Source organism: Apteryx rowi, unplaced genomic scaffold, assembly GCF_003343035.1.
Source record: "Apteryx rowi isolate R43461 unplaced genomic scaffold, aptRow1 scaffold_445, whole genome shotgun sequence".
Lineage (NCBI taxonomy): Eukaryota > Metazoa > Chordata > Aves > Apterygiformes > Apterygidae > Apteryx > Apteryx rowi.
In genome coordinates, this window is record NW_020450700.1 from 131,116 (window position 1) to 155,168 (window position 24,053).

Below are 24,053 nucleotides of genomic sequence, written 5' to 3' on the forward strand. Positions count from 1 at the left end.
TAACAAGAGGAGACACCTGACAAACCGTGCGAGAGTAAGTAACAGGTCACRTGGGAGCTATCCTGGAATGGCAAACCCAGCAAATAGCAGGTTACTTTTTTTTTTTTTTTTGCTGTTTATCTGTAATATTTCTAAACAGGCTTCCATTCTGTGCAGTTCTTCTTTGGCCTAAAAGGAAGCACAGGTTTTGGATTTGTGAATAGATAAGCTAATACTGTCTTCTTTTCATGTCTTTGAATAGTGATTAAGGTTTTAAAGTTAGGTATACAGCATTTAGAAATTACTGGAATGATATTACTTTTAGTTGAGACTGATGTATGAGTGTGCTCGATTGTAGTCATTAATCATTTATCTCATATTGTTTCTAAAACAAGATAGCGTCTTAATTTAATATGGAGGGAGTGATGAGCTGTTCAGCATATCTTTTCTTAATTTCATGTGGGAGTTTAAGCCTGCTTTAGTGCATGCCATGTAAATCCAGAACAACTGCAGAATATTTGGTTCTTTTTCTTCTTTTGAGGCTCCTCATTAACGCTTGCCCAGTCATAGCGCCCTCACTTATTTGGGGAATGTTTCTTTAGGACTGGGCTGTGAGAAATGGTATATTGGTACTTTCGTACAAGGTGGAAAACTGGGACAGAGAGACTTGCCTGAGGCAACAGGGTGAGTTTGTAGTACTATCATAAATAGACCTGAAGATTTCCCAAAGCCTGTAAGCTTTTCCCCATATTTTTTTTATACCGGCTTTTCAAAAGGATTTTGTATCACTTAATAGTCTGATGGTGACTAATATCCCTGCCAATATCCATTCGAGTAATCTTGCAGCTTATAGGAAACTGCAGGAGTTTGGAGTGTCTCAGAGACCAGTTTTTGGTGGATTGTATGTTTATATTTTAGTTTTGTTCTGATTCAAACTACATCATTCCTGACTAAATCTATTAATTAGCTCATTAATACTGGTCAAAATGCTTGTTCTGCTTTTTCCCAGAGAATTCAAACTGGAATGGCAATGTCTTTCTGCTTCCCTGGAAAGTGTATCCACCAAGACTTGCCTTCAGACAAGCTCATCTATTTGCCGAGATCCTTTAAAATCCCCTTCAAGGTCTGATGTGTAAGGATCATGAAGAACCTTCTTTTCCTAACTAAAATTTGAATAAGCTTAACTGCCATGTTTTGGGGKTTTTTTTATGGTAACTCTCTAAAAAAATTTCAAATTAAAGCACAAGCCAGTCATTCTTGTTTATTTAAAAAAATCTTAGAGACATAAAATTCCAGCCATACAAATTCTGCTAATGAACTATGCTACTTTTACTTTCCAGAGCAAACAGCAATTGCTGCTTTGGTCTGTAAGGGTTTTGGGCTGCATTGTAATCTTTATTTGGTTGGGGGGATTCTCTCTATATGTGTGGGGTTTTTTCTTTCTCCCTTTGTGCTTTTGTGCATTTTAACAGGTGCATGTAGTACTTTTTCAGGCTAGAAAATAATGCAGAATGAAAATAAGGGTGAGGCTTTTATTAAAAAAAAAAAAAGAAAAGAAAAAAAAAAAGCTGAGGAGGAAGTTCACTACTGAAAGGGTTATTGTAATCAAGTTTATCACGGGAGCTTGCTGTTGTGTAACAGAAACTTTAGCTTGTCCATACCTGTCTTAAAGCATTACTTAATGAAGAAAGAAAACAAACCTACCAAAATATTTATGAAATTCAATAAAATTTGTTCCTAAACTCCTAAATTTCAATGCATTAGGTCAGCTGAGCTCCTTATTGGATTACTGTCTTTGTTTGTAAGAAGACTTCACGTTTTATAGAAAAGTGGTATTTGTCATTCAGACTTACCTTGTGAGTATGAGTAGGGCAGCGCTCAAACATGTCTCTGTTGGTTTAATATTGAAACTCATTTATTCACAAACCACTTTGGCCAGGAATCATTTAATGAATAAAATGTCTTCCTCTGAAAGTAGAATACTTAAAAAGTCACCCATACATCCAAATAAAATCTCTCACCTTTGTCTAGGAAAAGAGTTTGTCTGTGAATGCTCAGTTAGCCTTTTCTCACATGTGTGGCTCACTGGCTCATCTGCCCRCCGTCTTGAATGCTCCAGTAAAACCCATGTGTGTCAATTCAGTGCAGTCAAACATCCTAGCACGCCTAGAATATTTTTTCTCAAAAAATGCATAAACATTGTTTGAGTCATCTTCTAAATGAATCTTTTTTTTTTCCTTTCTGTACGAAGATCCTTTTCACTTACTCTGCAACAACATTCAGGAGTACTGTGGGATTTTAAGTTGAGTAGCTGTTTCAACTGAGATTTTAAAGGGCAATCATCAAGGGAGGGAGAGAGACTGCCAGTGTTAYTTCTCACATGATTTTCAAATGATATCTTGGCTGCTTTTTTCCTGTCCATTTATTGCCAAGCAGATAGCATGGACAGCATGTTTGCCTGGCTCCAAGATGGACAAGTTGATTATATTGTCCTGTGTTAACTACTTCAGTTATCCTTTCTGCCTGATGGGAGGCTTGTAAAGCAGCAAGTTTGAAGATGTGCTTGATCTCTTCATATCTTTTCTAGTGGAAGAGCTCTTAGAASCTATACATTTTCTTAGCAGTTATCTAAATGGAGTCGTAGGAGTTTCACCCTTCTTTGTTCTTCCTGTCATGTGGTTCCCTTTCAGCAGTGCCAGGCACACCCTTTCACGGTTACATCAGCAGCTGGATGTGATTCATGGATATCAGGATTTGAAAAAATGTATCCGCTCAATCCACATAAAAATGACAGTACCAAGTCAGATGCAAGGTCCATTGAATCTGGTCTCCTGTTTCTGATAGTGACTTAAGAAAGAATGTACAAGTGGAGTATAATGGTTCTTCCCTAGCCTACTTTCGTACTTTCCAGCAGTTCCCCAGTCTGGAACGTTTCTACACAGCAATGGTAACAGTGCTTACGATACCCATCCCTTACATTGCATATGTCTTTGCTGTATACCCTATGCTATGGTAAAGAAATCACTCATTAAAAACTTAACTTGAGACTACATAGAATCAAACTGTGCAACAAAGCTGACTACATTATTCTTGCAGTCTAACTTAGCTGGGGGAAAAAAAGTATTAGTAAGTGCACTTATTATTATTGATAAAGACTATTAAAAGTAATAGTACACAGTGTTTAAGCACATTTAATTTGTGTGTTAACTTCCTGCTCTTCCAGGTGGGATGGTGATGGTCCCTGAGAGGTGAATAAAGGTTAGGCAAGGGGAGAAAATGACATTTAAAAAAATAAACATCAGCAAGGTGCTTTAGTGCATGCTTATATGGGAAGTAACCAAATTGGTGGAACAGCATGAGAGCACTGAACTGATGAGGAGCAACATGAACAAATGCGGGGGGAAGAAAAGGGGAAAAAAAAGTCTGTAATACAGGAGTTTTGTCTTGCCAACTTCATTAAAGATATCTACTACATAAAGATTGGGTCACAAGGTCATTTCATTCAGTTTTGAATACCAATTTGAGTATAAATTTCATAGCTGGTACAGTTATTGTCTTTACCGTCAGTTCTGTTAGATAACCTGCAAGTGCTACTGCTGGCTTCATCCCACACCAGTCTGCTAGGCTGTGTTTATGCTGCAGACTGTAGACTAACTGATGTAGTTGAACCAGTTGAGTAGCGGAAGCAAAGTAAGGTGTACCAGACTCTATGGAGCACTTTGCTGCTGAGCTCATTGTTGATACCTAACGATAAACTAAACATCTTACATAGTTTTAAAGCTAGTTTGGGTTCCCATTAATGTATATTTCAATGCAGGCTTTACTCAGAGATGTTAACRTACATTAAGGGTGGGGGGGTTTTGTTTGTTTTTTTGGTTGGTTGGTTTTGTTTTTTACAATAAATGTCTTTCGTTTTATGGACATGACAAGGATTGAACCAACTTCTGGATAGTATTGCAGAAAACCCACCTCCAAACCTTATAATTTGATGTTTTCCAGAACTTCATGTTTAAATAATCACTTTTTTAGTCTATTTTCTGAGAAGTTTGGCACATTCTTTTTCCAAATTGGTGTAGGTTAGCTTGATAGTCTTAAAGATGACTGTCTTGCAGGTCTTCAGAGAATTCCAAGCATATCCAAACTGTAAATTTCAAAGAGGTTTCCTGAGACCTACAGAAAGCTGATAATGAGAAAGTGACATCAGTTCTTATTAGACTTCAGTATTAAATGGTCATTAAAAATTGTTTAGAAAATATGGCCACTGCTGAACAGCAGTAGCCCAGGAGTATGTAGAGTCTTAAAAAACAGGCAGGCATGGGAAGAAAGGAATCTCTAGATGGAAGTTCACTGGGAGAAGGATGAAGGGGAAAGGAACTGTGCTGAGTAAAAATACTGGACAGGAGAGGCGTATGTAGGGGAGAAAAATGATAAAAGGGAGGATTTAAAACAAGTAAGTCTACATCAGTTTTTCAAAAAGGATAAAACATCATTGCAATAAAATAAATTGATGTGTAAATATGTAAATAATTACTACTGGGGTGTCGTCATGATATAGAAAAAGGAAATGATCTATACAATCATATAAGAAAGAAGAGAGTCAGAGCAAATTTGAAACAAAAAGTTATGGAGGCTGCAAACGAGTCTAGAAAGCAAGCCAATGTCTACAGTTTTCTGCTTGTTGATCAGCAATGTTCTGATACTGTCCAAACAAGTATGAGAGGCTGCAATCTTGGCTCACCCGAAACATTTACTTGTTACTGTGATCTGATTAGCGTATTAATAGTTTGGCTCCTTGTCTTCTGAAAACCAGGTTGTTCTTTTCTAATACAGGTGAAAATTTTCATTGTACCTTTGAAGGACAAAGTTAACTGATTTAAATAGTGTAACATATATTTATCATCATAAATATCTTATTCTAGATGCTTCTTTACCAACTGAGCAGTGTGTGTTTTGACTTCAACTTAGTATAGGAGGCCAAAAAAAAAGTATTCTCAAATAGTACTAAGCTTGTTTACTACTTTCTGGAGAAGACCTGAAGTTTCTTTATGTGTGGGAACAAGATACAAAGACTTTAAAGATGCAACTGTTGAGATAAGTTTGTCCTCAATAACCTCTGTATCCAAATCTAGACATGTTATAGACTCTGTCATTGTTGATCGGTCTTGAATGAATTCCAGCTTGTGAAACACCTGAAAAGGCTGTCAGATGATACAGCTTTACAAGGGCATTCTGTCAGTCTTCCTGGAATTAGGTGCCCTCAAAGGTTTGTAGGTAAGGTTTATGCATTGAATGGTTCCCAAGTTCTGGAAGCAGAAGGTGAGAGCCCAGTAACTGCACTGATGGGGCTGTCGTCCCTAATATTTTCCTCAGAAGCACAACTGAAAAATGTAATGCAAAACTTTTAAATTTGTGATTGGATAAGAGAGTTATACTTGGAGAACATGTGGCATATGATATAACACTGTCCCCTCTTGCCCAAGTACTCCTCCCTTGTTGTTTAATCCCAAGGTGCTGGAGGCAGACTTTTCTCAGTTGAAGGAGGCCGCAGCTCTGGAGCTTGCTTTCCTGGTTGATTCATTGGTTGACTTTCAGTACAACTTGTTTTATCAGTGCTTTTTTTTTCTTTTCCTGGGAGAGAGATGTAGCTAGGTGGAAGGTGATAAATTTTGTTAGCTCTGAGGCTGCTTGTTTGTGGTATTTTGCTTTTTCTTAATGTATTTTACTAATATTTAGTATGTTCATTGTATGAAAGTTGGGTGTTCTTTGGTTTTAGGCCTCCAGTGAGTATGGAATAAGAGATTTACTGTATGAAGTTATGCCTCTTTCAGAATTAAACAGGGTATGAAATGTACGTAGTGATCGGTAAGAACTTTCAGTGCTTGGTTACTGAAGCACTCTACAGTCTTCAGCCCTCACCCTTCAAGCCTTCAGCCATTCGCTGTGATGTGTCCTGCTGAGATGTGGTCTTACGTTTGATTCAGCTTCCACTTGTAGTTTACAGTTCAAGAGATTACTGTGTACCCCTAGAAATGCGTCATTCAGTTAATTTTGCATTGTGCTGATTCAGCACTCTGTTACAGAAAGACCAGCGTTACAGTGAACGTTTAGGTGGTTAAGCCCTGGTATATAGCAACTGATTGGTTGGTGATACCTTATGGTGGATTAGTATGCCCTTCGTAGATCTGCATGTCCCAACTGTGTTAACGTCTCTTTATCAACACATATCAATTATGAATAGTTTTGTCTGTTAACACCCTTTTTAAAATAAGCCAAAGGATAGCTGTCAGTATTCATTTTTTATTTGTAGTTTTTACATCATTTGTGTTTGCTATTAAAAAAGGCATTAGTTGCCATTGTGAAGCAAAGAGCATTTATATTCATTTTAAAAAAGATCTGAATTTACTTCTCTAACTTGCAAGCCAAAGCCTGGATTGGATACTAAAAACTTTGATACAAAAGTCAGTGTTGGCACTGAGGAGGAAGGGATAATTCACTAGTACCTAGGACAGGAAAACTATCTCCTTAGCCTGATTCAGTAAGAGAAGCTCATCTATAAAGGGACATAAGCTATCTACCCTAGGTCCTCAAACTAGGAGCTATATTCCTTAAAGTACCTCTTTGTTAAATGAGAATGTTYAAATAACTTCACTGGTGGTACTTTAATGTTTGAGAATGGGAATGCTTTCAATGACCGAATTTCTAGTGTCTTCATTTTCATTTTCATGTCTGATATGTTACTAAGAAACTGGTAATTCAGCTGCTTTTTATCAAAGAAAAAAACCATATTTCCATTATATCCATTTAGGAATATTATTTGTGTGACATTGTTATTTGAATTATCTGTGACTTTAATTTTTCTCTAAATACATTCAAGAGAAGTTACATACCATTCAGGTTTTGTTTCAAGACTGTTTTGGTATTCAATTTAGAACTGCTTTTTAAAAGGAATGGAAAGCGCTGCTAAGCTTGGGCTTCTGTAGAAGTCTGGTAATGCATGTTTTTCTTGTTTCTCAAGATAGTCCTGTAGAAGTCTAAGCCACTCTTTAACATTGTTTAGAAACTATAATGAACATGCTACAACTTCCTAACTGTTACAAAAAGATGCATGTGTAATAGTAAGTGACAGTAGAATTACTTATTTGCTTAAGCATGTATTCATGCAATTAAGCAAGTCTTGACTGCAGTCTGAGGGGAGATCATTTAAAAAATAAATGGGAATGTTGGCAATCATTCAAACCTATACAATTTCAGCACTGGCTGCATAGCTTATATTAAAATAGATTAAACCAAATAACTGAATGAAAAGGCATTATTTCAGTCTCACTGTTGTTGCAAATGTAAATATTGTGTGTTTTTCAACTGGTCTATAAAAACAGAAGCCTGAATTCATTTTTTTTCTGAAAAGTTTTAAATTCGTGAACTAAGCCCATGCTAAATTCCTAATAAGGAAAGTACCTTATGAACATAACTGACTTGATAAATATGAATACATGATAAAGGGCTGAATTGGAATGACAAACAGGCAGAAAATACACTGTTATTATACATTTAAAATAGTGAAGTAGCCTGAACAACTGAAAATCGTCATTTTAACAGGTAAATTCAAGTAATCATTTAAAGTATAAAGAAATAGGAAGTATAGAACAATATTTAATAAAACAGTTAAAGTATTAAGAAACGAGGGTCAAACCTTGCAGTCCAAACTTTACTTTACTTCAGTAAACTTTACCAGATCCTGCTGAATTCATTATGAATAAGCATGTCAGAATATGTCTGTAAGTTACATTCTCTAGCAAAAAAGCTTCAGTAGAAATAGGGAGAACTTTCTTTGTATAGTCAATAATTTTGAAAAAAAAGAGTTGCAGATTGATTTTTGTGAGTAACTGGGCAACTATGGAATTAGATTTTTCTTTTTGCATGAAACTTTATTAAAGGTTCTTTGGAAAGATACTGGAAAATGTGAGCTCGCTGCTGAATGGGAATGGCAACCTGGTCGCAGAGGCCAAGGTACTGAATGCCATCTTTGCCTCAGTCTTTACTTGTAATTCTGGTCTTCAGCAATACCAGGTCCCGGAAACCAGTGGGGAAGTCCAGGGCAAGGTAGACTTACCTTGGTGGATCAGGATCAAGTCAGGGAATATTTAAACGTACTGGACATACATAAGTCTGTGGGCCCTGATGGGATGCACCCATGAATGCTGTGTGAGCTGGCCAGTGTTGTTACGAGGCCACTCTTGGTAATCTTTGAAATGTCATGGCTATCAGGAGAGGTTTCAGAAGACTGAAAGAGAGCAAATGTCTACCCTATCTTCAAAAAGGTCAAGAAGGACAATTTGAGTCTGTCAGCCTCATATTGATCCTTGGGAATGTGATGGAGCAAACAATCCTGGAAGCCACTTCCAAACACAGAAGGGCAAGAAGGTGACTAGGAGTAGTCCTCATGGATATATGAAGGGAAAATCATATCTGACCGACTTTGATAGCCTTCTGCGGTGAGGTAATTGGCATGGTGGATGAGGGGAGAACAGTGGATGTTGTTTATCTTGACTTAAATAAGGGTTAAATAAAAAATGGTTTTTGAAACTGTCTCCCATAACATCTTCATTGACAGACTGAAGTTCAGACTAGATAAGTGGTCTGTCTTGTGAACTGAAGGCTGGATGAACTGCCAGGCTCAGAGGGTTGTGATCTGTGGCACGAAGTCCAGCTGGAGGTCAATGACTAGTGGTGTCCTCCTGGGGTTGATACTGGGGCCAATACTGTTTGACATCTTCATTAATGACTTAGACAGTGGAACAGTGTACCTTCAGCACGTTTGCAGATGATAGAAAACCGGGAGTAGTGGTTGATAGACCAGATTGGCCTGCTTCCATTCAGAGGGACATCAACAGGCTGGAGAAATGGGTCRACAGAAACTGCACAAAGTTCAACAAAGGGAAGTACAAAGTCCTGCACCTGAGGAGGAATAACCCCATGCACCAGTACAGGCTGGGAGACAACTGGCTGGAAAGCAACTTGGCAGAGAAGGACCTGCGGGTCGTGGTGGACACCAAGTTGCATGAGCAAGTAATGTGCCCTTGCAGCCAAGAAGGCCAAGAGCCTTCTGAGCTGCATTAGGCAGAGTGTTGTCAGCAGGTTGAGGGACGTGATCCTTCCCCTCTGCTCAGCACTGGTGAGGCCACATCTGGAGTGCTGTGTCCAAGAGAGACAAATGTATTGGAGTGAGTCCAGCGAAGGACCACGAAGATGATGATGGGACTGGAACATCTGACATACAAGGAGAGGCTGAGAGAGCTGGGACTGTTCAGCCTGGGGAAGAGAAGACTGAGAGGGGATCTTATCAATGTGTATAAATACCTGATGGGAGGGTGTAGAGATGAAGATGRTGAGTCAGACTCTTCTCAGTGGTGCCCAGTGAATGAATAAGAGGCAATGGGCACAAACTGAAATACAATAAATTGCATTTAAACATAAGGATTTTTTTTTATATATTGAGGATGTCCAAACACTGGAACAGGCTGCCCGGAGAGGTTGCAGAGTCTCCATCCTCGGGGATACTCAAAACACAAATGGACACAGCCCTGACCAACCTGCTCTATGTGACCCTGCTTTTTGAGCCGGGAGTTTGGACTAGACGGTCTCCAGAGGTCCCCTCCAACCTCAACTATTCTGTGATTTGATGTTCTGTTAAACCTTTTTTTTTTTTTTTTTAAGATGTGTTTTCAATTTTGGAGCATCTGGAAGCACATTGATCACTTTACATAAAAGGTGGTGCATTGTTTGCAGGTCTGATGAGCAACTTCAGATATGATTGCTTCATATAGGGTGCTAACAGAGGCAGTGTTTCTGCTTTAAATAATACAGTATTTTAAATCAGTAACTAATATAGTAGTAGAACAAATGTATAAAACACTCTAACCCTGTCTTTCAGTCATGGCCTGTATATGAAGAAGTGTACAACAAAATGCTTCAACTTGCTGCATTTTTAGAGCTGCCTCGTTTTCCAGATATAACAGACAGCTGCTTTCTTCATCCAGACATGTTGTGCATGAAGTACTTGATGGAAGCTAACTTACCCGGTAAATATTTTCTCAAACCTGAACAGATAAAATTTTTCTTTGGTATGTTAAACTCTAGTAAAAAGACTTGAATTACTACTTTAAAATTTCCTACTCTTTTCCTTCTGATTTATACACATTTAAGCTTGAACCTGAAAGATAATTTCTGTGGAAAGTGCCTTCATCAGACATTTAAAGTACATATTATAGGCCCCGATATGCAAGATTTTGAGCACTCTGATGCTCACTCTGTAAACCTCTTGAGGAGATACTTCATTTCAAATCTCTGAGGATCCATGTGAAATAAGAGGTACTAGTTGAAGTCAAGTGATTTATTAACTTAAGATAAATGATTGATGAAGTCAGGACCTCAGTACAAGTGGGATTGTCTTCCGAAATAGTACTATTTTTGAGTGGGTTTGGAATACATATTTTATAAACTTAATTTTAATGAAAAGGTCGTCTTGAATGTCACTATTTTAAAGAGTTCTCCTTAATCTGCACCTTTAAAAAACTGGTTTGCATTCCAGCTTTGACTACTTCACTCTTTTATTACTTAATGTAAATGCTTTGGCAAACAATTGCTAAGACACTATTTTAAAGGACTCCTTTGTAAATCCTAGCATTCTGCACAGACAGTAAATTTCAGTGATTTTTTTGTGTTGATTTCCCCCTTTCTATTAAAAGCTAGTCTGAGGAATTAAAATAAATCCAACTCATCATGCAATCCATATATATAAATGGAAGTGAAAAGTAACTTTGTTACTTGAATTATTAGCATTAATTTTAGTATTAACAAGTGATAATGTGTGACAGATCAGCTTCTGTCTCACTTGACTTCTGATTTAGCATTGAAATCATATATTGTATGAGTATTAAATGCTTGTTGTTTATCCTAAAATTAAGTAGTGAATATTTAATTATCTAACACACAAATCGGTCCTACTATGAAAACTCTGTCTGCTGGGCTGACGTACTTCCCATCACATATCACGTTCACTTAAGATGACTTCTGAAGAAAATAGCCTGTAAATTACTTTTTTCCTCAAAACATGTACATTTGAGCAATTAATAGTTTTGTTTTTTTATTGTTTTATTTTGCAATGAGTTACACTGAATAAAATTACATAGCTTTTATATATGCTCACAACTTTATAAAGAAGAGACAGCCTTCAGATTTAGGGCTAAAATTCCAGAGTAGAAATGCTGATTTTATTCTTTTAGAGCCTATGTAGAATCACATTGATACGTCAAAATCTGAAAAATAATCGAATCAAAGAAAGTCTAGCAATTTGGCACATTCAGATTTATTACAAAGGAATACAAAGCTAAATACTCTGGAAAATATTGTAAAAGAGGAATATTTTGTGCTTTACTTTTCCTTTGCAACTAAACAATTTTATCACGTGGAAACATTTTATTCACTATTTGAAAAAGAACTGCTGTTGTTATATAGCAACTCCTAAAAAAAGTAAATTAAGCAATGAATTGGCACTGCCTCTTAGGACGTTAAATAATAACAAAGTCTGTTTCAAGTATCTACAGTAAAAGAAAGTATACTGACAAAATTTGTAAAAACATATATTATTTATATTGGAAGTACTTTTATGGTTTTCAATTTTTGTTTAACTTTTACTAACATATGAAAGGATTAAAAAATAGTTCGCACTGAACTCTTTGTAAGCAGCAAGAGAATACAAAGTATAGATGGATTAGCGTTGTACTTAGTCATACATTGCTAACCTTTGTGGAATCTGATGGTGATGTAATCAACTCTTGTATTTCTTGCTAAACAGGAAAGGTGAGAAATTTAGGGGATTTGTATGTGTGAAAAATAAGCATAAAGTAACGAGAGACTATAGATATCATACTGCTTCTTTTGGAGCTGTAGTTGTGTCTTTTTTTTTTTTTTTTTTTTTAATATACACTGCACTAGCAAAGTTGTTAGCCTTTACAGCGTAATGCCAATTTTAATCTAAATTGGGAATGTCTGTGCTTCACACTACTTTTTTGTCGGGATAACTGCCAAATGCTGTGCTGCCATGCTAGGCTGTTGCTAGTGCCCATGTGTGTGTCTGCTATGCTGTAGTCTAGCTCCGTTCTTGCATGTGTGCTTAGTTTTCTTGAATGCAGGAAAAAGTTTGTGAAGAGTTTTTGGTTTAGGGTTTTTGTTTTTGAAGTTAGAGTTTAAATGTATTAATGTAGATTTAAGATATGATTTCCTGGAACAGTGTTCAGGATGATCTAATAATGTCATTAGAATAACATCAAAACACTATTAAAAGTGTGCCTTTTTTTTCCTGTGCATATGTAGTAAATTGCAACTGTTTCTTTATATAAATACAATGAAGATTACTTAATATTTATAAAAATATCCAAAAATGCTTTTCAGCTGGAAAAAATTGTCTGATGGTCCCAAAGGTTATAAGCATTTTTTTTCCTCAAATCGCTAACATATTTGCATTGTAAAAGTACTTTTAGCTTGTCTCAACATACTCATTTTATATTTTTATTTATAATAATCAGATGAATTGCATAATTGGACTTGTCGAGTGGTGAAAAAGATCCATATAGGAGAAGCAGATTTCCTGACTTTTGAGCCTGGAAATAAGTCAACAAGGAAAGTGAAATATGATGTTCTTGCTGCAGCAGTTATTGTAGTGGTGCTCAAATTACTGTTTTTACTAGATGATCACTATGAATGGTAAGTGTACAGGCAAATCTGTATCAGAGCCCAAATATTCAAATAGTGCAAATGACAGTGTTAAATAATTTTTTTCCTTTATTAATGTTTAATTTATATATTTGAATTTTGATTGAGTTCAGTAATGGAAAACATATAGATTTGAAAGTATTTTTGTCCTTAAATGTTACTTATTTTTTGAAATCATCAGTTTAAATGTGGAACTTGGAATGAAAACTGGGGTACAATGTTTTTTCAAATGTATTTGAAATTCATATTTAAAGTCTTAAAAGTCCAGGTTTTGGATCTACAGAATAGTCAACCTGATATTTTTTTTTCAGGCTACTGTCAGACTTTGCTGAAGAAAGAAATAAAAACAACAAAGAAGGTACATAAATATTCTAGTGGAAGCAGTCTGTTATGATTTTGTAAATGAAATAACTTTGTAATCAGGCTTGAAATGTTTAGAGCTATTGGTCATTAAAACGTGGGTTTTAGCATTCATTAATACTTTTTCATTAGTTATTCTTTTAGAACCTTTATTTAAAGAAAAGAGTAGATGTTATTTGCCTTAAATTGTCTCAGCTTACCTGTATAATTTTTATTGTACTTGATAGGCGGATTATGTACATATTTTGCTAGATACCTTTCTGCTTTTACTTTTGCGCATTTACCTCTTTTGTTTAGAATTTTGTCCTTTTATGTAAGCTAGGTAAAACAATGCTTACACAGTAAAAAGGGAGCACACTTTGATCATAAATAGCAGATACTTATTAGGGGCATCAAACCACATTTGTGATAAAATCCAAACTTGTTTAGTCACGTTAAATAAAATGTCTTAGTGTGTAACATATTTCAGATGTAATCTATTTTCTTAGTCTAAATATTCCTGAGAGAGTGTGGAAAAGCTAGCAGCAATTAAGATAGGAGAGATAATGGTGTGAACATGGTTCTTTGAGGGCAAAAAGACAAATCAAAGATTAGAAATCTTCAGGAAGATGTTCCATTGGTCTTATCCAGATCACAGTTGAAGATAAAACCAAAGGTGTGTTACAAGGATTTATGTTTTAAACTTTCCATCCGGTTTGGGTTCATTTTGACCCTTGCATTACTTTTTAAAAATCTAAGTCAATAACGAAATCGGTGTTAGCAGTGTGCAAACACAATTACTGCTGTATCTAGAGACAGTCATCATTGTTAACTTAAAAAAAAAAAAAGGTAACTTATTTTCAAATAGCTACACAAACGTATTTTGGATCTTGTTTTTCTTCTCAGTTTGCCTTGAATAGTTGAAATGCGTGATAGTGACAAGAAGTAGAAGTTGCACAATTCCTTACAAGCTGAGGCTCAAAGCTGTTAATGTCTTAATGGGGTTTCTCCCTTATTAACAAGCCTCATTGCCTTTGGGAGTTACCAGCTCATTCTTTGCCCATTTTTTTTACCTTGAAATCTTGTGGTGCAAAATGCTCCATGCTGTATTATGTTGCCCCTATTCTTAAAATGTTGCAGTGACAGTGAGCAGCTGTACAGAAGAGCTGATGTGAGAATTTCTGTTAGAGTACTGATTAGTGCCAAAGCTCAAAACTGCSTCTGGCGTTTTGGCAAAGTTAGTGTACTGAAATGAATAATGGTTAATTCTGAGTTGTAAAGGTCCAGATTATGTTAACTTAATTTTCAGTTGAACAGTTCTTTTTCTAGTATTCTTTTTTTTTTTTAAGGGGGGAAGAAAAGGCATTTGGCTCTTATATTTTTTTCAAGACAGACTGAAAGCTGCACAGTAGGTAGTTGTAGTTAGCTAGTACTTCTCTGTGTATATGTTCTTGAACTGCATACATATATGCATACATATATACATCTCAGTCACATACTTTATTTGAACATAAACAGTATTCTATATCAGAGTTGTATATTTTCCAGTTGACTCAACTATATCAGCATAAGACTAGCAGCACTGGTCAGATAAAAGGTTAATATAGCCTAGCATGGTGCCTCTGACAGTGTGTTTGCTTGTGACAGATGTTGAAGAGTAAAAATTAAGATAAATATAAAATTTTTCTTCCCCTAGACTGCTCTTCCAGCACACCATGGTTTAAGGAGTTCATAAAAGAAGTTGTATCCACACCTTTGAGTCTTAAAAAGCAGTGATGGATTTTTCTTCCCTGCATTTCTCTACCACTTTTTGAATCCATCTATATTATTAGCATTTAAAACATCCTGTGGCAGGATGACTTGAATAAAGCAAAAATATAGATCTTACAAAACATATATAAGCTTGCTTAAAAGAACAGTATAGTCACCTTCAAAACAGTTTAAACAGCTAGCTGGCAAAGCTAAGCATGATGCAAGCATCACATGCAGTGCAGCTGGGGTGGTGGGGAAGTGCAACGCCTGGTTAATTCACAATGCAGATAATTCACCCATAGGTATTAAGAGTTGATTATAGTTTAAAAATTATACTCCGTACTTATATATGGTTCTGTCTGGGATTCTTATACCCGCTGTACCCTGTTGATTCACTTCTGTCCTGTGCCTCTTTGGAGCATTGATGATAAACATGCTGCTAGAATGCCATTTGCCTTCATGTTTTTGCATGTGTTGGTAAATACTTGTTCGCATATCAGTGAATGAAGTTCCTGTACTCAAAAATGTGGGAGGCTGATATGAAGTGCATGCAGTTGTCAAGTTTGTCCTTCCTGCCCTGTAATATTTCATAGGCGGTAGGAGAGACTGTGGAGTTGACCAAACTGTTTGAAATTTTACGTCTGAGCTTCTTTAGAAGTTAATTGTTCATATTTAAACTTGATCTGTAAAGTTTCATTAATACGTTGAAGTGGCCTTCATCTTTTTGAAAGCTGACTTCGCTTTGTAGAGATCTAGTTCATTTGGTAGAGACAAGGAGGTAGCTTTTAGGCTCAACTGCTGGAAAGGAGGGAAGGTTTGAATTGTACTAAGTCTATGAAAACTATTCAAAGCTAAGGAGCTCCTCCACACTTCTTAAGACATCCTGCTCTTTTACTGAATTTCTGCTTTTCATTTCTTTGGTAGATGAATTGCCAGATCAAGTATGTTTTCTATGGGCATAAACAATTTAGGTTTTTTTACAGACTGAAGAAACAAGGTCTGACTGCATGTAGGCCACCTTTTGAATATTACATGTTTCTTTCATTTCTTCTTAAACCTGAAATTTTAATGTTGAATGTTTTCTTCAGATGGTCCATATTTCGAGTTTAAAAAATGGTGCAAGGTTATAAAAAGTTCGTTGGATGTGGAGCAAAAGAAATTGGACGAAGAAAGAGCCAAGTAAGAAGTTTAAAAAAAATCTTTTTTGATAGTCGTATGTGAAATCCTAACTCCTCACAGAAGTTGAAAAGTTTAGAAATTTGCCACATAATTCGATACAGTAAGCTTGGGTGAATGAAACAGTTAAATCCCTATCTTAGTTTTCTATTTACACTCATAATGTTTATCCAGCATAATAATTAAATGCTCACTTTCTGTGACAAGTAGCTTATACAATCAAACAATTAACTGATTACAGTAAATCTATGATTACATGCCTCAGTTTGTCTACTCTGAAAAAAGACTTCCTGTATACATAGTGTGTGGAGGGGGTATTAATGGCACTAACCATTAGATTATTTTAATAGCTCTAGCACTACTTGTAAGAAGTTACTATTCTTTTAAAGGCTTGCTCCAACTGTCTTTTTCCTTACAATTTTCATTTTTCTTACTGGTAGGTATCTGTGGAGATGTGAAAAGCCACTGTTTTACTCAGCCAAGAAGAAATCTAAAGTTCTTAAAAGAAGGCGTGAGTAAACTTTGGCTCTTTCAATCAATGCAAAAATCTGCTCCAACTTTTCCCATCATAGAAAATCTGCAAGCCCTAACCATGATAACATTTACATCCTAAAATACTTTCCCTTCTCTCTCTTTATCTCTGGGCTCAATTAATGTACTATTTTACAACCTATGGCTGGAATTCTTCAGTCAGACATTTTCCTCAAGCTTAACTCAAACTGCCTTTGCCAGTCTCCCTAAATGATCTACTTAACCTAATCTTAGAATGAGAATTCTGGCCTCATCTTCACCAATTTGTCAGCTGCCTTTAGATAACTGTGCTTTTCATGAATTGTTATTGCTCTCCCATGGCTTTTGTATGCCTTTTCCCCTTTACTTCCTCTTATCACTGCCTTAGTATGTCCTTTGGTATATCCTGTACATCTCTCTTCTCTCCCACTCATTCTTGCAGTCTCCTGTAGAAAGTGAGGAAGTTTTGTCCGAATGTGACTTTACTTAAATAGATAGCTATATATGGTCAGAATGAAGGTCCATCTGTCCTATTTTAGTAGTTCTAGAAATACCTATAAGGAATTACTGGATTTTTCTTTTTCTTCCTTCCTATATATATATATATATCAGTTTAAAAAATTACCTATGGAAATATGGGAGACCAGAATTTTTTTCAGCCAAATATAAAACCTGAAGTTCTTCATTCTGTTTATCTAGTAAGTGGGAGATATTGGGAGAGAGATGGTAAGAAGTGTGGCAAGTGATATTTTTCCCTTGATATACTCTACCAGTTTCTGGCAGTGAGTGGTTCAGGGACTTCTAAACAAGCTATAACATCATATTTGGTTTGAATAACTCTTGTTGGACTTCTCTTGCAAGAATGTAATTGTTTTTTTGAACCTATTTATACTCTTCTCAACATTATGTAGGAGTGATCCTGCAGTTATGTTCTGTAGAAAAATATATATTTTTTATTTCAAAATGATCATTTACTTGGATGCCCTTTAGTCTTGTGTTTATAAGAAAAAGTGAATAACCATTCATTGTTCATAATTTCTGTTCTACTCTAGAGTCCCCTTCTGGTTCTGCTTCTCTCAGAACTAGAAAGAGCCTAGGTCGCTGAACTTTGTCACTGGCCATTGCAAGCAAGAATACTATATAATGCCATTACAACTGGTCAAGTTTCATCTTACAACAAATTTAAAATAATAGAGACAAAAAATACATATGCAAAGAGCGCTCCAGAATTTTACTCCTTTTGATGTTTAAACATTTTCTAATTTTGGCTTATTGTTTTTTTTTGGGCAGTTTGCTTGCTTCTTGTCCTGGAACTTTCCTTTAACTTAATATCTTTTTACCCTTCCTGGTGTTTATCAGACACTTATGTGTCTGATAAATGTTTTCAGAAACCTTCCTTTGTTTTTAACGATGGATTTTAGTGTCCTCTTGAAAGATAAGCTTCCCATTCCTTAGATCACTTCAGGATTTCTTCACTGTGTTTTTCCAGTTTATGAATGGGATTATTCAGATCACAGCTTTCTTGGTGCAGCTCATAAAAAGAAATTGAAGCTCCAACAGTGTTTTTTAGCCTGCTTTTTATCCTAACGAAAAAAAGCATATGGGGTTGTAATGTGGGTGTGTTGGTCTATCATCATACCTTCTCCATCTGCCTCAATAACTAATGAAAGTTTGATCATAATCTGTCACATTTGACAGAAGGGTAGAGGTCTCAAAGATAATATTGTTCCTACTGGGTTCTGAAAATGGAAGGCAAGGAGAAGAGAGAGACCCCATAAAATACTCCCACTAAGAGGAAAACTGTGGTGTGGTTTTTGTTTTTGTTTTTAACCCACATTAGACAACAGAAAGGGTACTTCTGAGTATTTCACTAGCCATAGGGAAAGGTGGTGTGCTTTTCTTTTTCTTTTTCTTTTTTTTTTTCCAGTGGGGAATGTGCATGGTGAAAAATTTAACCTTATATCCACATGTGTACAAAACCAGACGTCCTTAATTCTGCTTCACAGGAAACTACTCAGTAAATCTTGTCCACTCTGAGCGGTAGCATATGACCAGTTAAATATAGTGAAAGGCATCCTGGCATATGTGTGCTATCAGAACAAAAAATATCAGCAGTGTTGAATGGATTTTACTGGCTTTACTGGGCGTGTTTTGGGAGTACCCCAGTGCTAATATTGTTAGGTATGAAAGACATGGTATTTTGATTAGTCTTTCAAAATCTTTCCCTAAAGTATATGACAGACTTGAATATTAAATAGAAAGGAGGAGAGAACATATAGACCTTTAGGCTTTCTCAGTATATGGTGCGGGGGGAGGGGGGAGAAAAAAGCACCAATATCCAATTTTTTTCCTTTGTAAATCACCTCTAAACAGCATTCTAATACTTTTGTCTTTTTTTTTTGTTTCTATTTGTACAGAAATAGTTGTGAACTTACAAAATCAGTTTGGCAAGCTGTCTGGTTCAGTGCAACCTGCTGAAAAGCCAAATCCTTCAAGTTTTCAGTTAAACTGGTCTGAAGAAAACACAGATGGGAGTTGTTTTCATGGGCATAGCCTGAAGGGAATTTTGCAAGAAAAATGTGGCTTGCTTACAGCCATAAACCCTGACTATTGGCTGTGTACAGTTAAACTATGTACTGAGAAGTAAGTATTTAAACTGTTATTATATATATATATTTTTTTGAAAGTTCTGCCAATAAAGTACCTTTTTTTTTATAAATGACAAATAAGGGATGTGTGCACAGTTATGTATTCACATATAGTTAAAATCATTTATAGAAAGGGGCGTATGTGCAATGGTTAGTCTTGGACTGGGTGTAGATAAGTTGTAATATGAAGAGTGATCAAAGTGAGCTTTTGAGAAGAGAGGAGATGAGACAAAATCAACAACTGAAGTCACATGGCAAGAGTAGCAGCTAGGTAGAAATATTCACTTCCTTCTTTGTAGTATGTTAGACAAAGCTATTGCACCACAATTCTCCAGAGAATGGGGAAACTATTTCATCCCCCCACACCTCCCAGCCCCTCCAAAAAAAGCATAGGAATTCATTTTCTAAATCAGTATGCTGCTTTTGTGCTGACCTTAATCAAAATTAATGTTGAAATTAGCGATTGGAGTTCAATTAAGCAGCAATTTATGCTTCCAAAATATATTTCAAAATAAAATGATTGGGAGTGAAAAGGGCACCATTGCTATTTCATCTAAACATATCAACTATCAACAGTTATATCTTTTGCAAGCAGACTGGAATAGTTAAAGAAGAAATTGGGGAAAAGGAAACGTTTTATGCTATGAAGAACACTTAATGTCTGTCTTTACTAGAGAACTGTTCTCAAATCTTGACTTCACAAGCAAAGTAGAATTTGATCTTTTAATTTTTCAACTAAGTGTATCTCAAAACAGTCATGATATTTTTCGTATAATTATTTTCTTTATATAACTAAGGGACTTAAATAGAAAGGAGAATGATAGCCCAGCTAACCCAGCCTTGTACAAATCCATATGGATGGTTCATTGTCTGCCTGGTTTGTGTCAGACTTGTCACTCCTCCTTTAATACCTTCTGCTCCTGTGTCAAATTTTGCGAAAAATGGTGGCTATTCCCCTTGGTGGGTCCTGGCAGAGAAGTGTGGCCAATACAGTCTATCGATAGAAAACAAAAGCCCTAGTGAGGGAGTGTACGAGTTCAAGAGCATTTCCCGCAAGGAATAGGAAGCATCTAAAATAGTGTTTCTCACAAACTCCCTTGGTGGTGTAGATCATGCTACTGGATTGTATGCCAGTTCTTGGGTCTGCCATTGTTGTATCATGAAATCCTAATCCAGAAGATGAATGTACTGGTGAACCTCACTGAAAAAGATGGACTTTGCAGAGGGACTGAATTCTCCTGAATTTCTGGTGTGTGCAATTTGAGGAAGGAGGTCAGGCTATGTTATTGAAATCTTACTTCACATTAGTGTGTTAAATAACATCTTAAATCATTATCTGATATATACTTCTGCATGTCGTGCTTAGGAGAGCAATAGCTCCTACAAAAACTTAGTAATACATTTCTGATTTTTAAAATATTGTATATTCCCTTTGAAAATAACTGGGTTTTACATGTGTGCAGGTTTTTCTGTCTTTTACTGGATTTATTTGCTTATCTTTATTTTCCTTTTCACATTACCTTTCACGTATCCACCATGACAGAAATGGGTTGGAATAATGTAAACACAGTGTTATATTACAAGAGCTTTGGTTGTATGGATTCATTCTTTTGTATGAACAAGAAGCTTTTCTAAGGGGAGGAGGGGTAATAATCCTTTTACCACAAATTTGCGTAAACCTTATATACACATTGAATGAGTAGATATTTCAGTGTGTTTGTGTGAATAATCTTTTCATGCAAAGTCTGTTTTTAAGCCTACATTTTCATATGTAATGTATTAAAATGTTAATGGCAAACTGTCATAGCCTTCATGAAACAAGATTTGAATTTAAATTCTTACCAGTTAGATTTCCCATTATATCATTTGCAATGCAAGTAGTTAATTATACATCTGACACTTACTTAACTTTGGAAAATAACATCTACTCCCTCAGATATGAGGTTTTATCCTATTTAAGTGTGTGTATGTATAATAGAACTAAATACAAACTTAGAAATTCTCTTTCTCTAAAAATCAGTGTGGTCTAACTGGGACCACTGAAATACTTTAATCCTATGGCTAGTGTATGATTTCATTGTGGGCAAAGCTGAGGTTCATAAAATCGTTGGTAACGTGTTTTTATATTTTCTTTTCTTGTAAAGCTTCACATTTTAAATTTAATTCTAAATTCATTAGGTATATAAATCTTTAGTTTGAGATAATACATGATGATGCATTATAATGTATGAGAAATTTTGAGAAAAATGGATTTTTTTTTCCCCCGTATTACATCTAAATTTAAAACCATCTGGCAATTTTACTAGCTCTTTTTAGAGCTCTTAAAGTAAACAGCTCAAAAAAATAGTGCAAAATGGGAAAAAGAGTACATGCATGTATGTGTGTGTTTAGGTGCTCTTGTGGAAAGGGTAGCTCCAATGAATCAGATAGGTGCTTTACAGTATCGATTTAATGCATTTGCCTCAAATATAAAGTATCATCTCTTCCCACCCCTCCCCACTGAAAGCTGAAATCTGACACCTAAATTGCTATAAGAGCTATAATTGCTGAATCTCAAGTTTAAGGCTGGGACATGACAACGTGGATTTTTTGTTTGTTTGTTTGTTTTAATTCATATTGGCCAGAAAATGCAGATTTGGTTCAACCAAAATCTTTCAGAAATGAAGCTTGAATTTCGCACATGCTTTGAAGTGAAGGAAAAACATGGGTTGGGCTGTGGAGTCAGCTCGATCTTTTTGACACTGCTGGAATGAACAACTTAATTCAGTTTTTGTAAGAGGCCACTGGCAACTTTCATGGAACATGAGGACAGATCTGTAGGGCAGAGGATGGACCTAGGATGTGAGAGACCTGCTTTCAAATTCCCTCTCTGCCTTTCTCAGGGGAAGGATTTAAACAAAGACTTTGCTCCCCAAAGCGTGGCTTGCATGACACTCGGGAATGGGTCTGTCTGTTGCTCCAGTTTGAGGTGAAATGTAAATGTTTGTTGGGCCAGAGGGAGTGAGCAAATGACTCTATAGTCTAGTATTAGCACACTTGCCCGTAAATTGGGACAGACAGGTCCCGGTCCTTGTTCTGGTGAATATTTAAGACCACTGCTCTGAATCAGACGGAGGGGAAATTTAAACTCTAGTTCTCCATATCCCAAGGCAATGTCCTAGTAAGCTAGATGATGTGTGGGGCTTATACAGTGAATAGCACCTAAGTCCCCATATGAATGTAAAAGGGTTTTTTTTAATTGAAATAGCTGGATCTTATGTTATTTTAAACTCACCACATTTAATAAAAGCAAATGTTGGGTCAGATTTTTTTTTTTCAATTTAAAACACTGAACCAAGAAATACTGCACTTGAACAGTGCCCTGTTACTGATCATTTACAGAGCTATCTACCTAGTCTGTCCTCTGAGTCATCTTTCATTCAGTCTGAATTTGATGCTTGTTACCAGTAAGACCAGTATGCTATTTTCATTATATACTTCATCAGTAAAATTACCTCCTCATTCTTCTTAAAATCTTTGCCATGATAGCTAATAGCAGAAGGTTGCTATAGCACTCCTCTTTCTATCAACCTGACCAATGTTTGCCTCATTGTTTCCTGTGTTACTCCATTGGCCTGAATTAAGCTTTTCTTTTTTGTTTTTAGATTTATATTTAGCATACAAAGGCAATGGACAAGAAATGAACTGATTACAATCACATGGCATAGTGGCAGGAAGGAGAGAGCGGAGCCGAGGGAGAGTGTGTGCAAAGGAGAATAGAGAAGAGGAAGGAGCCTGGGGTGTCTGCATTGGATAGTCTTAGTAATTTTAAAAATAGGTTAAGATAGCCATTTTTGCACTTTACTATATTTGTTAAAAGCTGCTAGAAAGAATACCGTTTCAGTGTGGTTCTGAAAGGCAAAGAACGTATCGTCTGTCTGGTTCAGTATGATCCTGATTCACAGTGCAAGAAGCTATACACATTTTTCTCCCATACCGTATCTGTACCATCTCTGAACGTGATTTGGCCCAGTCCTTTCAGGTTTTGTGGGAGTGGATCCTTTTACAGAATTGACATTGTAGGCCAGAATTGCGATTTATGGTGTAGGTAAAATGTTAGAGTTTTCCTCTAATTACAGTTAAGTATATACATGCTAACTAAATGCTAACTAAATACACTTCTAATTTAGAGCTTTTTCTTTCATTTCAGGTTATGTGGTCATCTGGCTCATTACAGAGAATTGGACTTTCCCCAGAGTTATCATTTTGTACTAAGGTTATTCTCCTTTCTTCTGAGGATACAGCCCTCTTATATACATGAAGAGGTGTGTGTGATAGAACACAAGCTTTTTAATAAAAAGCTCTATAAAAAGCCAAAATAAACCCACGCCGAAGGAAGTAGAAAGGTCTAAAAATAGTAGTATTCAGACTGTGTAAATTAGGAGTTGATTCCATCCCAAACCATGACATTGCATCTAAACTTATCCTGATCCTTTTGCCTGCATAGAAATCTGATAAGATAGTAGTGCTGAGATATACTACTGCACTTTAGTTGTGGTGTCAATTACCTGTAATTTAAAGTCACCAGTTTCCAAATGGGAGAGTTGCTAAGGAAACTGTTTACCAAAATTTATTTCCTCATTTTGCATCAGAGCCAAGAGAAAGCTATGAAATTAGCATTTTTGGCATAATTGTACATAGTTTGAGTTTACTGGACAGCACGTTAGCATCTAATTACATTGTAAGATTTTGCAATTAAAATGCTATATATTTTGTTACCTACTGTTGTATGACAGCAAATACATTTCTAGAAAGTAATATTTACTTTTCTTTGAAATAGTGTGCTACCAAATAAAAGGAACAGATGGTTGATGTTTTCACTGTGGTGATTTGTTAAGT

General features: G+C 36.0%; 1 protein-coding gene across 2 annotated transcripts in view; it reads left to right on the forward strand.

Annotated features, from left to right (window-relative positions):
- TAF1B (TATA-box binding protein associated factor, RNA polymerase I subunit B) overlaps positions 1–24,053 on the forward strand; it is a 50,311-nt gene that overhangs the window by 24,765 nt on the left and 1,493 nt on the right. Inside the window, exons 9-18 of one of the 2 annotated variants that reach the window (XM_026076972.1) lie at positions 582–663; positions 989–1,111; positions 7,914–7,986; positions 9,911–10,058; positions 12,564–12,741; positions 13,062–13,108; positions 15,930–16,020; positions 16,458–16,528; positions 18,945–19,170; positions 23,365–24,034. In XM_026076972.1, the coding sequence (XP_025932757.1) occupies positions 582–663; positions 989–1,111; positions 7,914–7,986; positions 9,911–10,058; positions 12,564–12,741; positions 13,062–13,108; positions 15,930–16,020; positions 16,458–16,528; positions 18,945–19,170; positions 23,365–23,536 (1,211 nt within the window). In that variant the 3' untranslated portion in view covers positions 23,537–24,034. Of the gene's footprint in view, positions 1–581; positions 664–988; positions 1,112–7,913; positions 7,987–9,910; positions 10,059–12,563; positions 12,742–13,061; positions 13,109–15,929; positions 16,021–16,457; positions 16,529–18,944; positions 19,171–23,364; positions 24,035–24,053 lie in introns of those variants that run through there. The other variant, XM_026076973.1, reaches the window with a different exon arrangement.